Genomic DNA, 16,731 nt, shown 5'->3' with positions numbered 1-16,731 from the left:
AGTACAAAACAAAAAAAAAGAACCACCCACAGTGCAATGCAGCACTTAATAAGTTTTACCCACGTTTTATCATTCACAGGAAAAATGCTCCCTTGGTCCCACCACATAGTTACAGCGTTACTGCTCTGGATGCTTTTCCTCGGAAGTCTCCAGTTACAGTAAAACTTGTGTGGACGCTGAAATCTCAGAAACAATTATCTCCTAACACCATTCTCCGTTATGCTGTTTCTTTTAAAAAGTCAATACCACTGATTACACACAAGATAAATTATGCTGCTAAGGTTCAGCATGCTGTCATGATCCTAAACCATTCCTTCATTCTAGCATTGTAAGCACCAAGTGGCTATAATGTCAGACCCAGCCTGTGTTCGCCTTTTATTTTCCCCCCTCCCTTATTCACCTTAAATGGTTGAGCATGATTAGGAATATTTGTTGGAAATGTCTTGCAGGGGCACAAGTGCAGCTTGTTGTAAAACTGCATGAAAGAGGAGATCTGGATGTCTGGAATGATGATCTGTGTTATTAATCTCAGTTAAACAAACAAACAAAAAAAACAAGCATGGTATGTCACGCCAGAATTGGTTTTCTTGAATAAAGTTTTGATACAAATGTTTTGCATGGGGCCAGCAGACTTTGTGCAGGTGTGAATAATGAGTATATATTTACAATAAATCTACAATATGAGAACCATATTTGATATTTTTATATATAAATGTATAAACATGGCTAGCATATACTTGTACACAACTGGCATTAATAGATGATTGATGGTGCCTGAGAGTTATAATGACCTGATAATTCAGGGGGAAATTGGCTTTTTTTTGGTGTGTGTGTGTGTGTGTATATCTTAATGTACCAATGACTCACTTGTGCGCTATGTAGGTGGGAACATTGTTGTATAATGTAGCAGCACTAGAAGGCTTTACCAGCTAAATACAAACCAAGTATCTCGAAGCCCATTAGCCTCACACTGTAATGAAAATGGATCAGATGCGTGAAGCAGGTCAGGATGTGCACTTCTCAGCATGACTGCCTTCCTCCTGTGTGCTGCTGTTAACATATCATGCCCTTGGATGTGATGTCTATGGTGCAAATACTTTGGGCCCATTCAAAATCAACTGAGCAATAAGTCTGCTGAGACTACACTACACTGTCAGAGTGATCGAATGATAACATGCAAATATAAATGTGTACTGTACTCAAATCCAAGAACTATACTAAAATATATGATGAAGGAATAAGTGCAGAATAAATCATGCCATTTGTATTATTAACGACGAAACTATAGAAAGCTTAAAGTAAAAGAAAATGCTTTTTTTTTTTTAAAGTAAAAATTTGATGAGCACTATAATGAGCTGCAGGTGTGTCTTAACGAGTGCACCAGAATTCCTCCACGGTGACGTGAGAGGCTGATAAAGCCATACAGAAACCCAGTGATTCAAGCTCTTGCTGCTAAACGTGATTCCACAACCTACTGAATCATTGGGGGGGTACTTAGTTTTTCACATGCCGCTTCTGCATTTTGACTTAGTTTCTGTTAAATAATTAATGACACGGTAAACCAAAATAATATGTAATGTTTTGCTCTTCATCTGGTAAGGACCACTTATTATTTTTATGATGTCCTTAAAAAAAAAACAAAAAAAACACTTAGAACTTAAAGAGGGTGTGCTTTCTTTTTCTGTCTGCAAGATGTGTGTGTAAATGTTACTCTTTAGCAACAGTGAAGGACTCAGCTGCTACAAGTGTTAAAATAGTTGATGACAGCCAAATACCATATTTTATTTATTTATTTATTATCTCAAAATTTTGAGAAATATCAAGTTGAAAAATTCAAATTCTGGTACCACCATCTAAACATATGCCTCCATCTTTCGTTTGGGCAGGGACACATTTGAGCCAATACAAACAAAACCAAAGCACTGATACTTCCTATCCCATAATAACATGCTTTAAGACTGTCCAACATGACTCTTTTCTTATGCAACAGGTTACAAAGCTGCAACTGTGATTTAAAGCCTCACGTCTGAGATACTCTAGCAAGTGAGTGTGAGCCCCATTTATCAAGTAAACAGATTGTATCTGACTGTATACGACCGACTGTGTGTGCGTGTGTTCGTACAATCCCAGGTGAGACTGTAAAGGGTGCTCTCTACACCAGGATGAGTCACACAACACTGCAGTCCTCATCTTTTTCTCCTTTCCAAGAAAAAGAGAGACAGAGAAATCAGTACAGAGTGAATTCTCCTCCTGTGGGTGAGGGTCTCTTCACTGTGGTGCCACTTCTTCGTGACACTTGCATTGCATTTAGCCCTCTTACTTAGCCCTCATCTTTACTGAATCCATCCAACAGATCACACATCCCACTTACTGTATATCTGAAATTACTGATGTTGCTGTAGATGACAGGGAATGGTTTATGTGGGTGTCACAGTGTTCAGTAAGGCATTACCATCACGCATAATAAACAATTCAGTGGAATAGTGGAGATGCTATTGTTCACCGAGGATGGTTTCCTGTTGCCTCAAATGTTGCTCTGGTTGGAGCCTCTAATTCAAACAGTGATGCCTCATTGTTAGAAGTGTCATCTCATGTGACCTCAATATACATTTTGCTAATTCCTCTCTGTATTGTTGAGCAAACAGTGGCACTAATTCAGTGCACTGGAACCATGTTAGAAACCACCCTCTGCTAGCTGCATGTCCCGGGCGCATCTGTATAGATCCACGTTTCTCTCTGTCATTTCCTATTGTGCTTATTTTTGAGTGTCTCTACTGGAAATTTACAATTTAGATAGAAAGATTTCATTTCATATTCAGGTGATGGCAGTAGTGTACTGTGTCAAATCAGCAGGGAACACAAGCTTTAGATAATCATCACAAACGTGTGTGATCTTAATTACTGTGAAACAAATATGGCTATTTTAGCTTGTATATTATTAGTCATGATTTAAGTGTGTAATTAACAGTATTGCTGATTTCAGTTCAAATAAAAACATTAAGCTTTTACTGGAATCAGTATTGATGTTGGCTGACTCTACCAGGGTAACTCAGAGTGGAAACCTCCGTAATATCAGACAAAATAACAAGAAACACTGACACACATAGGCCGTGGAAATTTGTAAATCAACATGATTTAAATATTTCCAAATTTGGCTAGAATTTTATTCGTATAAATAAGCATTCAGTACCAAATGTTACTGCAGATTCCACAGGAGTCACTGTGTGCTTGAAGGCTCTGCTGTGAGGAAGGTTACCAGTGTTTCCAGCATTTAACTGACTGGGATATGTTCAATGACATCTGGGCTGAACCAGACAGCAGAGAGAAAAAAAAAATAATAATGAATTTTACAAAATCAAAGCACGCAGAGCTACCCGCTGTGGAGTGGAATGAGGGAGCAGTCGCAAAAAGCTTTTGCTGTACATTACTAGTAAATATTTACTTATGTTCCTCTGAGCAAAATTTACACATTTGTTAAGTATTAATTATGCAGATTATATTCAGTCTTTTGACAGTGAACTATGACCAGAGATTTAAGGTCAGGCTAATTTTAGTGACCTTACATTCTGTATAAACCGGTTGATTTAAGATAAGTCCTCATTGTTCATATGCTGATCACATGTTTAGGTAAAAATATGTATTTTTCAAAGATGGCAGCAGAATTTCTAGCTTGATTGACGCAGTGCACTGGTACAGATTTTCAAAAATAAGGGTGATGTGCAGACGTTATGGGGAAGAGTAATTTGAAGTTAAGTTAAAAAGAGATGTGAAGCTGGTGAGCAGCAAAATGATGTCATGTCAGGAAAGAGGACTTAAAGGTGTGCTGCTTGTTTTGAGAGTGCTAGTGGAGAAGCATAAAGACGTCTGAAGCAGATGCTGTGTGCCTTTGTGGAGTAAGAGAAAATTTATGAGAGGGAGCGCTGAGAGGGGAGGAGCGGTGCTGCATGAAGGAGTCCAGATTAGCAGCGACGATATGTATAAGGACAGCGACAGATAGCTTCAATGTGACACCGGGGGTGGGCTCTGAGCCCTTTCAGGCTTGCAGAGGGATGGGGGTGATGGACAAGATTGGGCAGGAGTGTCAGTGGACACAGTGTTTGCAGATGACACTGAGGACTGTAGGAAGAGTTGGGAGAAAGTTAATGGAAATCCCATTGGGAGCAAGAGCATGAATGAGAGGGAGGATAGTGAAAGGGCGAGGTAGAAGGAGTGGGTGGCTAAGGTGGATGAGTTTAAATCCTTGGAGTTGATGATTTTGAGTAAAGTGAAGAAAAGTGAAGAAAAGAACGCAAGCTGGATGGGATGGGGAGAGGTGAATGTCAGGAGTGAAGAATAGGAGTAATTTATCCCGGCGGGAGTGAAAGGGAAGGTTTCCAAGATGGTCGTTATCCATCTAGATGAGTTGGGGGAGGGTATCACTGACGAAAAGGCGGGTTGAACTGGAGGCAGCTGAGACAAAGATGCTGAGATTTGAGCTGGGAGTGATGTGGATGGGCAGGATTGGGAATGAGTATATCGGAGGGACAGTTCAGGGACAAAGTAAAAAGAAGCGAGAGGAGAGATACTGGATATACTGGGTGAAGGATGTTGAAGATGGAGCAGTCAGACAAAAGGAAAAGAGAAAGGCCAAAGAGGAGATTGATATGTGGGGTGAAAGAGGATGTGCAGAGGATAGGAAGAGAAGGATGATGAGCTAAAAGAAGATGAATGAATAAGTTTAATATGCAAGATTAATGGAAAAAAATATAGAAAAGGTAGCATAGTTTTTACAGTAACATTAAAACAGTGTACTGAGTAAATTAAAGGCTACTTCAAAATGTAGGCAGCTGCATTAGCATCTAGTAAATTTCTGCCAATGAATACAATTCCGAGAAGGTGAGAAAAAGCAGAGAGCAGCTGTATTCCCAGAATAAACCCACAAATACACGTTCTTTGTAGGAATGTGGTTGGAGCTCTATTTAATCATGTTTTTCATCTGTATGTTAGGTACGTGCAGAAGAGCAAACAAGAAAGCCAAACAAGCAGTCATGAGACAAGCAGAGAAAATAAGTTGCACAACTCGGATCAAGAATATTTTGTATCAGATTTATATCTCAGTTCCTTTTTCATTTGATGAGGACAGTGCTGAATAGAATCCACTGTTCTCGACATTAACAGTGTTTCACCCTGAAAGAATTCCAGAAAGGGCAAAGGGAATTCAGCTGGAGGTGAGCCGGTCACAGCAAACACATGAGGCTCCCCGTCACATGCTCCCAGTACATTCATTAATGCACAGTGTTCTTTCCCCATGTGTAAATGGCCGCAGAGACGGCCGTCCATGACAGGCTTCAAAGCGGAAGAGCTGAAGGAGACACCTGTATGACGGGAATATCAAGAGCTGTCAGGAATGGTAGGGTGAGATAAAGAATACATTAAAAAATTTTAAAGTTCATAAAATCCAAGATGGAATCATATGTGAGCCTGTAAATGACTAACTGTTAACAAAACATATTTAAGCTGTAAAACAGCAATGCTTCACAATGAATAAAGGATATAAATAAAGAAAAGAACACAACACAATTTATGTAAACAAATGAGCGTGTCCTTCGATCTAGAAAAGTGAGTCTTGAACTTTTTGGGGCACAAACAGTCTGGAGACATGAAGGAAGTTCTTGAGAGGAGTCTGGCTCCTAATGGGCAGTCATCTTGAAATGCCTCTGGGAACTTTATTTTTTCTTTGAAGCACTAAAATAAGTTACATTTAAATTTAGTTGCCACCAGGAAACAAAAAACCGCATGTACTGACTCAGCCAAATCAAATAAGAAGAAAAAAAAAAAAGGCTTATAAAAGGTTGCCTGCTTTGTCCCAAAATAAGGTTTTAAAAACCTTTTCCCCTTTAACCTGTACATCTGCCACTATGGTTGCTGTAGCAGAATTCTCTGAGTGGTCTCTCTGCCTTATAATGTCTCACAAGCTGCTATAGATTATAGGCAGCAAAGGATGAATGAATCTCTGTGTTAGTGCGCTGTTGGACCCGATGTCCTGGAGTAGGGGGGGGGGGGGGGGGGGGGGGCAGTTTGGAACTGGAAACCAGCGGGGATCACTGAGAGAAGATTCAGGCCACACTGTAGGCTACGTGTGGGGGTGCCATGCGGGCTATCCAGCTGTGAGGACAGACCCGCCCATTCATCGAAAGCGCCCGGGGGTCGCGCAGAATCTGATTTGGATTGACCAACTTGCCATCCAATGAAAGCGCGTCAAAGCGTGACTCACCCTTTTTCTTTTCCAATGGAAGCGAGTCGGAGAGGCGGACCACAGGAAGCATACTTGGTTGAATGACCATTAAAGCAGCAATCAGCGGTAAATATGTTATGATGCCACGCTCCAAACAGACACCAAGCGGATTGTCCGAGGCGCCGGGAGCGCACTTTTACACCGGCTAGGCACTTTACGAAATGCTGCCGCAGCACGGCCGCGGATTGGCTGTGCGCAGAGTCTTGCCGCAAATCAAGTCAGGGGTCGCTCTCCAGGGATTTGAACAGTGATGGACAGCTGTTGGACATTGATTTGGCGTAGCTGTTGACGGAGGATTGAACGTGCGGTAACACAGGTTTTTTTTTCCTTTTTCTTTTTTTTAACCATGGACCAAGAAGCTGTCTTTTGTGGCTTTCAGAGGAGGAGGAGGAGCGGCTGAGTTCTCTCCTCAGCTCAGTGCAAGTGTGAGAGAATCGTGATGCTGATTTTTGGCCAAACGTGAGGCTCCCGCTGCCGAGCGGGCTTAAATGTTTTGTCGGTACAGGTGCAGCAAGATTTGACTGGACAGGATCGGAGTTGTCACCATGGCATTCACCTTTATATTGCATCCCACCTCCGTCTTTTCTGTCTACAAACCGCTGCCAAGAATACAGGAAACATGTCTACAGATGTAACGGATTCGCGGCGAATTGATGCTGCTGTGCTATGATCTCTGGGGACTATCCGAGTTGTGTAATGGTTTTATTCCGTTTACAGCACAAGCTGTGCATCCTCCGCGGATGATAGCTAATTGGGCCCAATGATGTAGAGCCAAATCCACCTGGATCTAATGTTCCCTCCTCTCGTGGCTCCCCTGTGACTTTTGCGCATGTTCAATTGTTTTTATTCCCAGAGCTTTTCACCATTCCCGGTTATTGCTTTTGGTCATTCCATTTAATTTAAAAAGCTTTTAGGATGAATGTTTGCTTTTAAAAGTGGCGATTAAACCGTTTACTAACATTTCAGATTTAAAGTGCTCTGGCTGTTTGAACCGTCACCAGCTATGGAAAGTTCAACTAATAACAGTCATTTAATGCACCTCATCCCAGGGACTAAATAGTTCTCTTCCTACTTTTCAGTGGAACAAAACTTTTTCCTGTTGCGTATATTTGTTTAGATAAAATTCTGTCATTGCGTCCAGTTTTCCACAATGTCCAGATCAAACAGTGTCAGCCCACCCGGAGTCGGTGCGCCCGGGTTGAGGGGAGGGACCGAGCACAGATCAGCTTGGGGAGAGTCTCAGTCTGTGGCCAACGGGTGCCCATACTCGGCCAGATCCCCGCGCAGAAAGCTCACCCGGACCAACAGCCGGTGGAAGGAGGAGGATGAGCTGGACCACCGGCAGCCCGGGCGAGCCTCCGCGACCGTCAGCAGGGTCAGCTTTAGGTCCAGGTCGGCTTGGCAGGACCATGGAGAGGAGAGCCGAGACAATAACCGCGCGTCCATTAAACGTCCAGACGGCGAGGTGAGACCCAAGTCCGTGGAGCTGGGTCTGGAAGAGCGGAGAGCCAAGCCTAAGACCGACGAGGAAGAGGTCATGCCCGAAGTAAACTTTTCCTTCGTGGCGTGCTGCACCAGCGTCATGCACATTTTTAAATCCAAAAAATTCCAGTCCGAGAAGTTGGAGCGGCTCTACCAGCGCTACTTTTTCCGTCTCAACCAGAGCAGTTTGACTATGCTCATGGCAGTACTTGTACTGGTGTACACGGTCATGTTGGGCTTTCACTGCTCCGGTGGGACAATAGGGCCGAGCGTAACGTATGTGGTGGTATTCTCTGTGGCCATCTTCCTCACACTCGTACTCATGGTGATCTGCAACAGGAACGGATTTCACCAGGACCACATGTGGGTCGTGTGCTATGTGGTCATCCTGGTGGTGCTGGTGATCCAAGTGATCGGAGTACTGCTTGTACGGCCCAGAAGTGCCTCGGAGGGGATCTGGTGGACCGTGTTCTTCATCCATGTCATCTACACTCTGCTTCCCGTCAGGATGCGCGCCGCGGTCATCACTGGAGTTATTCTTTCCGCCATCCACGTGGCCATTTCTTGGATGTTAAACGGAATCGACAGCTTTCTGTGGAAACAGGTATGTGGAAGAATGCGCCCTGTTTATAAATGTCTGCACAGAGGTGTGAAGCCACGCGTTGCGCGCAATAACGCACGTTATAAATACTTATTCAAAGCATCCTGCTCCTAAACGTTTCTCTCACGAGCAAATAAGAGAATAAGGTAATAAAGAAATAATAGAAGTGGTAAGATAATAGGTATCTTGTACTATGATGGTAATTAATTTTGGGCAGTACAGTGTGGCAACTTAAAAGGATCCCCCACAGCAGAGCAGTGGCATGCACAGTCTCCCTGATGCGAAAGGGAAAATGGAAAGGGGCGCCCTTTTCAAAGCCACTTAAGTCACGTTCTTTGTGAGCTCTCAAGGACAGATTGTTTCAATCTGTGTGAATATTCATGTCAGATCTACCAAGACAAAGAGACAGATTAGAGAGGGAGCCCAATGCCTAATGCTGCACAGGGAGGATGTCTTAAAACGGATATAAACACTTTTGCCTTCAGCTGTGATCTGATCTAGATCATCTGAAGGAACTGAGGCCGCATGTTTATTGTATTAACCAAACTGACTGAGTGACGGGGCATTGTGGTTAATTAAAGAAACAACTGGTCAGAGTCACTTTTTTGGGGGGGGGGGGGGGGGGGGGGGGGTGGTATTAGCGCAAAAATGACCCTTTGAAGAGGCAACTCCTGGATGCGACAAGAAACAAACAAACAAACAAAAAAAAAGTGAAGTGTTTGCATGAATTATTTATTAAGTGGTTGCTGGTTCTCTTCCCAAAATCACTAAATGACTTAATCGACAAATTGCGCCACTGATTGGTGGGCGCACACTTCACTTTGAGTGAAGCCACTGGTTGGCACGGAAACAGCAGCTGGCTCGTTGCTCTTCGGCGGTGCCAGCAGCTGTAGGCTCAGCACAAGCGGAGTTACACAGCCAGATTTTCCCTTTGCAGTCAGAATTCTCTATTTTCACTCGTCTTGTAAAATCTCAGGCCCATTTGTTCAGCCCAACCAACAGTGCGCGAAGAGCCTGATTTAATACCAGAGGAATCTGATTACACTGGGCGGCGATCTGGAAATATTTCGCAGTTATGAATCAAAAAAGAAGAAATAAGTGAAAACCCTGTTAAATCTTTATGCACGTTTATTACATTTCATTGTTCTGCTCCATCTTATTACTTGTCATCAGGACACACGCGTAAACATATATTTCAGTGTTGCCATTTTTAGCTCTTACTACGCCAGACATCAGTGGTGAGTGTTATAGTAAAGAGAAAACACTGGGCTCTTGCCAGGATGGAATTAGTGACTGTTTATTAACTTATCGTATTCATATAACAGTTTGATAAACATCATATGCAGAGGATGTTTATAAACCATATGAACATGATATAAACGGCCAACCACTGAATGGAGCGCTGAAACACTTTTCTAACCACAGATCCATCCCATATTTAGGACTAATTATGTCATTCTAAAGAATAAAACTGCAGATTAAATACCTGAAATCAAAGCTCTTTAACTGGGGGTGGGGTGGTGGTGTTGGGCTTATCTTCGGAAAAACTGATTTCAGATTGTCTGTTTTACTTCACCTGGGCTCGTAATAAGCTTACAGTTGATAGTTTCAGGGGATCTCGTTTTAATGTGCTGCTGAGCTTGCATGTTCCTCATAACCGCTGGTGTTTTTTTACAACGTCAATATTGCATTCAAAACATTTCTCCAAGGCTGGTAGACTTCATCTCTAATAAATGCGCTTGTGCAAATGAGTTAAATTTTCCACCATTATTTAAAGGTACACTTAATTGCGTTGCCTACTAAGCTCTACAGCTCGGCATTATTAACTCCTAACTGCTCTGTCTTACGTGTTTGCATGTTGTTGAAACCTCTGCAACCAAAGCCTTTTTGTTTACAAGGCTATGTGCTGCTTAAACATTGTAGCTTATATACAGTAAACACTCCTATAAAGATGTCAGAGTTAATATTGAGAAAGTTCTACCTAAGGACCTCCACAGGGATTCATGCTTAAATTCTGAACTACACTAAATGGGCCAAAAAAATATGTGGAGTTCTTTTTTTTCAGAGGCTGTTTTAATAGTTGGGGTTATGTCCCATTACAGTTTAATCAATGGTGCACTTCAAAATATAACATTGTTTCTATAAAGACGGATCGTTTAAAGTGTATTTTATAAAAACAGAATGCATTTTTCTTTTTATTAAACATGTGCTCACATGAAATTTGATGCCAGCAATGCATTTCAAATAAGTTGGGTTGGGGCTGCAAAGTGTAATGGTAAGATAAGCATGTGGTGTCTCTTTGGGTTAATTATTAACACGAGTGTGTATTAAAAAGAGGCTTCCAGTGAAGCAGAGCATTTGGGAATATGATCATCGCTAGTGGATAATAAAGATTCACAGAGTTGTGAGTTTGTACAATGCCTTTTGTATTATTGTCTGTGAAGATGATCCCACATTGCTTCAGTAATAAGGTCTGGGTGCTGGGGAGGCCAGTCCATGACTGATGTTGTTATCTGCAGTAGATAGTTTTTTCTTCTTTCGTCCTCCACTTGTCCAGTTTCCTCAAAAATTTTAAGTACACACTAAAAACCATGCTGAGATATGTTTTTGGCTGATAGCTCTTTGGGAATCTCATTGTTGGTGCAAAAATACTATTTTATGCCCGTCAAACTGTGCTATCTTTAGTATTATTCAACTAAAGAAATGGGAACAAATTGTTTTTGTGTCAGGCTGCTAGTAACAAACGTTTAGCAGTGACTGAGTTTTCAAAATAAAAGCGAGGGGATTGCTCAATAGGAAGTTGATGGTGGTGTTATCTGAAGACTGCTGACAAAATGAAAATAAATTGCAAAATATATTTGGGCAGCCGTGACTACACGTGCCTGCCCAAGGAAAGCCGATGTGTGGGAGAGACTGCATGCATGTTCGGTTAAGTCATTGTTTCTCAAACTACAGGGGTGCCCCCACTCTACAAATACACAAACACAAGCTGATAGTAACAAAGTGCCTAAACATAGAATTTAAAATGGGTTCTTTGCTAAGTTGTCTGTCTGGCTCAAGACTTTTGCACAGCACTGTGTGTTTCTTTCTCTGCTTTCTTTACTGAGTTTGCCATGTTCAGTAGAAGCTTTTGAAAAGTCTTGAAGCAGTTCCTTATTCAAAGTGGGTAACAAATGAAATGCACACATCAGAGATGGTGGTGCATCAGTAACCTGAGGCTGCAAGACTGGGGAGTAAAAAAGGGCCACAAATGAAATTGCCACACCTGCTAGATTAGCCACGGATCCTCTCCATCAGCCGTGACTAAACCCAAATGCAATGTGGCCACATCATTTGTGGCTGAACAGGTGCAAATCCTGTTGACCAGGTTCTAAAATCTTGTGCAAAGCCTGAAACCAGAATAACGTCCGTGGTTTCCAAATGACATTTTCACAAAATCTCACATGAATGTAAAGTTCTCGTGACCACGTGGCCATACAGTGTTTAGACAAAAAAAAAAAGATGGTGAAGCCTGACAGAGGGTAGAAAATGATCCATCCGGGGAGAGCCAGAGAAAAAGAAAAAGGAAATGCCCAACACTATATGTGGGGCGTCAGTGGTTTATCCTAATTTGGAAAGAGGACCATTTTAAAAACTCCATGATCGCACACAAGCAGCCTTGTAAACTTCCTCAGTCACATTGGCTATCAGTGTATCAGTACTGAAAATTTAGGAAAGAATGTCTCAAACACCAGAACGGATGTAGAACTTTCAACCCTTTATTTCTTTTTGGAATTTAATTTTTGCTAATACGCATAACTCAGGCTCATTTCTTAGGGTTTTCTTTCTCGTGTCAGTGGCATGTGACCCTGCGTGTTTGTATTTTCTCAAAAAGCCACACTGTCATTTGATGTGCTGATGTGAGTGTGTGGGAACGAGCTGCTGTATTTGTTGTTCTTTCCTCGCCGTGCTGTTGTTTTTAGCAAATCTGTTCTCTCCTGTTTATCTAGGACCCAGCTCTCTCCGCTGAGTGAAACAAGCGCCCTAAGATCCTGAGATAATCGTCTTTCTGAGTCTCCTGGATTTCTTGCAGACTCTTAAAAACGCAAAATGAGTCAACCTTCTAACCTTTTCTAATGCTTGATTTCACATGTGGACCCGGAAAACGCACAAGTGGGCGTGAGAAGGATGACGTGTTCATGTTGATTTCTATCATTCATTCATTGTGGAGTGTGTATGTGTGGTATGGCTTGTTTGGCCGAGTGAACACAATGCTATTCAAACTCTAGTCGCACCAGAACGAGGAGCTGGGTGGGATTAAAATGTGTTTTGCCAAATCAAACTGTGGTTCAGTGCGGATGACACAGATGGTTTGATAAGTGGAGGTAGACAAACTTTGGTAAGATGTGATGTTGAATTTTTGTTCTTGTGTGGCTATTTTATAATGACTTGTTGGCCTATTATCTGTGAGATATATGTCAAATATAGCTCTCATTAATGACATCGAGGCATTTTGAGACAGAAAGAAAACTGTTACAAGGTAGTAGCTGCAATCAGTTTTTGGCAAGTGACTTTTATATATCCTTTGTTTATCTGGGTAAAAATTGTCTTTTTTAAGAGAGATCTGTCCAAGAGGGCTGAAGAAATTGCAACAAATATAACATCACAGTTCTATAAAGATATTGTAAATGGCCAAAAAGGACTGGATTCATATATAAGCCCTTCAAAAAATCCTGTTGACTACACTATATTTACAATATAAGAAAATGTATTACACATAGAAAATACACAGAAACATCAGAAGTCACTTTTTGGCAGGCGATCAGTTTCTGGCACAACACCGGCATGCACACTGTTTCCCACAGAATTAGATCATATGCGTGGCAGGAGAAAGGCAGGGGGAGTGTAAAAAGAGGTGCACGATATACACTTTGTGACAATAAATAACGAAGCAATAATTAGCTTTGAAAAGTTTCATCTCCACTATCGTGGACTGCAGCTGGCAGTATTGGCTGTGGGTTCTGGTGAGAGCGGCCCTCCAGCTCACAGCGGATCTCCAAAGCAGAACAAGGACTGCTGTCACCGGGTGTAGTCCAGGACGTTGTTGCTGGAGTTTGTCCTGATGTGGCACGAGACACTGAATGCCACTGAGCACACTGCTGCAACAGCAAACTGAACAGCCTGCCTGTAGGGGAACACTAGGTGGGAAGGACAGGAACTAGCTGTTTAGCAGTGACTGAGCTTTCAAAATAAAAGTGAGGGGGGGGATTGCTCAATAGGAAGTTGATGGTGGTGTTATCTGAAGACGGCTGACAAAATAAAAATAAATTGCAGAATATGCTTGAGCAGCCGTGACTACACGTGCCTGCCCAAGGAAAGCCAATGTGTGGGAGAGACTGCATGCATGTTCAGTGAAGTCAGTGTTTCTCAAACTATAGGGGGGGCCCCCCACTCTACACACACACACACACACACACACACACACACACACACACACACACACACACACACACACGGGATGTGGAGGGACTGCAGGTGGAGGACCGAGGGGGAAAAAATGAAGTGAAACTGAATTGAATGAATATCACTCTATTAGGGAAAGAAACAGGAGTTTAGTGATGATTTAAGTAAAATTCAGGATGGATATCCTTTCTTTTATTGTTATGGTGGGGTGTGTGGAGGGAACTTTTTCCAAATTTTGAGAACCACTGGGTTAACTTCTGATCCTAAGTTTGCTGTCAGTGTGGGTGACTGACACATCTCTGTGTTAGCCCTGTGATCAACTGGTGACCTGTCCCCTTTCATGCAAGTGACCCTGGTTCCATAGATTTGTTTATAAATGTGTAGTAAGAATCATTGTCTAAGGAAGGGGAAATGATGGGGCTCTTTCCATTAGTGGATTTCACACACTATAAAAACTTTATTAAAGAACTGCAACACCAGAAAACATGAACCTTGAATGTTTCAAAATGACAAGACAGCGTTGCTTTAAGAGTGTCTCTGCACCACAATCTGCTCAGCTGTCATATCTGCATATACCTGACAGCATATATCCTGATACTAGCCCGTGTGTGATAGGTAAATGTCAGCCTGTAATTTTGGCCAGCCTAACTGTGTTGATCTTCAGCAACTCATGTCCATGACTCATGTCATGTCCACTGGTGCTGATGTCAGTGCTTACACATTTACCACTGCATTCCTGCAGCATATAAGAATGCAGCAGAGACTGAAATTGTTTATTTTTGTTGTGCCACTCAGTACTTCTTTTTCTTTTCTTTGTTTTAGCCCCAGCTGATGCCACTTAAGGCAGTTTATCAGGCCTCACATAGTTCCCTGGAGGCCTAAAAAAAACATACTTTGACATGCACAATTGTTGGTGCTTTTCCTTCTTACATCACCTCTGTAAATCACTTATGAGGAACAGTGTTACTAGACCGTGGTATGGAAAAAAAAGTCTTCACATATCAAGTGTAACTGGTTCCACTTTCCTTGTACTCACCATTCTTAAGATAAATCCTGGGATTTCTTATGAGCTCCTGAGATACTTACTGGTTTTGTTTGCTGAGCTTTTTTCCTCAGATTTTAGGACCACTAGAGTGAAAAGCACTCTTTCCATTCTCTGCCCCTCTCCTAACACACAGAGGAGGGCATGTAAGCAGGCCAGTCCCATATTGGCAGAATTCCAGTGGCAACAGGGTTTTCTGCCCATCTGATTGAATTGCCTGTTGCTCGTAATGTGTGGAAATTGAAAACAGATGTCCACATTGTCTTCCTTCCTTTACCTGCCTTGTTACATCCATCGTTTCTGGTCCTGACCTGTTTCTGAACAACCTTTTAATTTCCCTCATCCCCTGCGGGCAGACTTTTATCTACTTTCCTTCCTCAGAATGAGCTGGAGCGATGAGATAGAAGTGGCCCCTGGGAAAACTTTGTAAATCAGAATCCAAACATCAGATTTCCCACCGCAAGGTTCACTGCATTGTCCCCGTCCCCCTGGCAGCATCCAAATGTATAGTTTCATCTGTTTGTTATGTTAGATAGTATTTGACTTTGTGAGCACCCTGAAGATGAGGAGTGTCACAGACGATGATGCTGTGTTGGTGATTGTATTTGAACCATACATGGATGCAGGGCAAGCCAGTTCCTTGAATGAGTACCATTCAGAAACCACTGCTGACGCATTCCCCCGAGAGTCCAGAAAACTGTTTCTCAGTACTCCTGTAACTTAGCAACAGCTTCTGTTTCATAAACATCCACCACCTTCTCTTGGTGCTTCCCTGGGAGCACCTGAGTATTTTGACCTCCGGCGAGAGACGCATCATTTTGTGTACTGGGTCGTAACTTCAGTAGAAATCCTGAGATACAGCCACACACAATTTACAGACAAAAAGTTTGAAACTTGGGGGACAAATGGGGTGTATTTTTGTCATTTTTTTTTGTCATATTATGACTATAGACCACATAAGTGATGCAACAAGTATTCAGCACACAGTGATGATTAGTCTTTCACAAAGAAATCACAAAGAAAAAAAAACTGTAACTTAATCAACAGAAATACATCCCGGCTTAATCTTGTGTGTGTGTGTGTGTGTGTGTGTGTGTTTATTTCATGCTTTTGTCTTTTTTTTTTTTCCTCTCACCGTCTTTGTGGGGTTTTTGTAGGACTTTATTTCTGGGCTATCAGGATCAATCTGGAGTAAATTCACCACAAAGTAGAGGAAAAAAAACTTATCAGAGATTATAATCTAAACACAAAATGCACAAAAGATGGAATCCTTCTGATCATTACTGTAATGTAGCAAATGTCCTGAGCCAGCACATTCTCATTAAGATTTCTACGTAAATTTGGCAGCTCCCACAGTCCAGCTGAATGCCCCCTGTATGAGACACAAAGTAAGGATGCGGAGCTCGTGGTGGGTGATGGGCTGGGCGTGTAGCATGTCTTTAATTCAATTCAATTCAATTTTATTTATATAGCGCCAAATCACAACAAACTGTCGCCTCAAGGCGCTTTGTATTGTGGGTAAAGACCCTACAATAATACAGAGAAAACCCAACAGTCAAAACGACCCCCTATGAGCAAGCACTTGGCGACAGTGGAAAGGAAAAACTCCCTTTTAACAGGAAGAAACCTCCAGCAGAACCAGGCTCAGGGAGGGGCAGTCATCTGCCGCGACCGGTTGGGCTGAGGGGAGAGAAAGACATGCTGTGGAAGAGAGCCAGAGATTAATATCAATTAATGATTAAATGCAGAGTGGAGTATAAACAAAGTAAATAAGGTGAATGAGAAACAGTGCATTATGTGAACCCCCCAGCAGACTAGGCCTATAGCAGCATAACTAAGGGATGGTTCAGGGTCACCTGATCCAGCCCTAACTATAAGCTTTATCATAAA

General features: G+C 42.2%; 1 protein-coding gene across 2 annotated transcripts in view; it reads left to right on the top strand.

The window, feature by feature from the left end:
- Nucleotides 1-6,367: 6,367 nt before the first annotated feature.
- Nucleotides 6,368-16,731, top strand: part of adcy5 (adenylate cyclase 5) — an 88,204-nt gene continuing 77,840 nt past the window's right edge. The window contains exon 1 of one of the 2 annotated variants that reach the window (XM_030757715.1): nt 6,368-8,360. In XM_030757715.1, the coding sequence (XP_030613575.1) occupies nt 7,425-8,360 (936 nt within the window). In that variant the 5' untranslated portion in view covers nt 6,368-7,424. The remainder of the gene's footprint in view (nt 8,361-16,731) is intronic. The other variant, XM_030757714.1, reaches the window with a different exon arrangement.

This window comes from Archocentrus centrarchus, chromosome 21, assembly GCF_007364275.1.
Source record: "Archocentrus centrarchus isolate MPI-CPG fArcCen1 chromosome 21, fArcCen1, whole genome shotgun sequence".
Taxonomy (NCBI): domain Eukaryota; kingdom Metazoa; phylum Chordata; class Actinopteri; order Cichliformes; family Cichlidae; genus Archocentrus; species Archocentrus centrarchus.
Note: the sequence above shows the minus strand (reverse complement) of the source record. Positions and strands in the feature narration are given on the sequence as shown.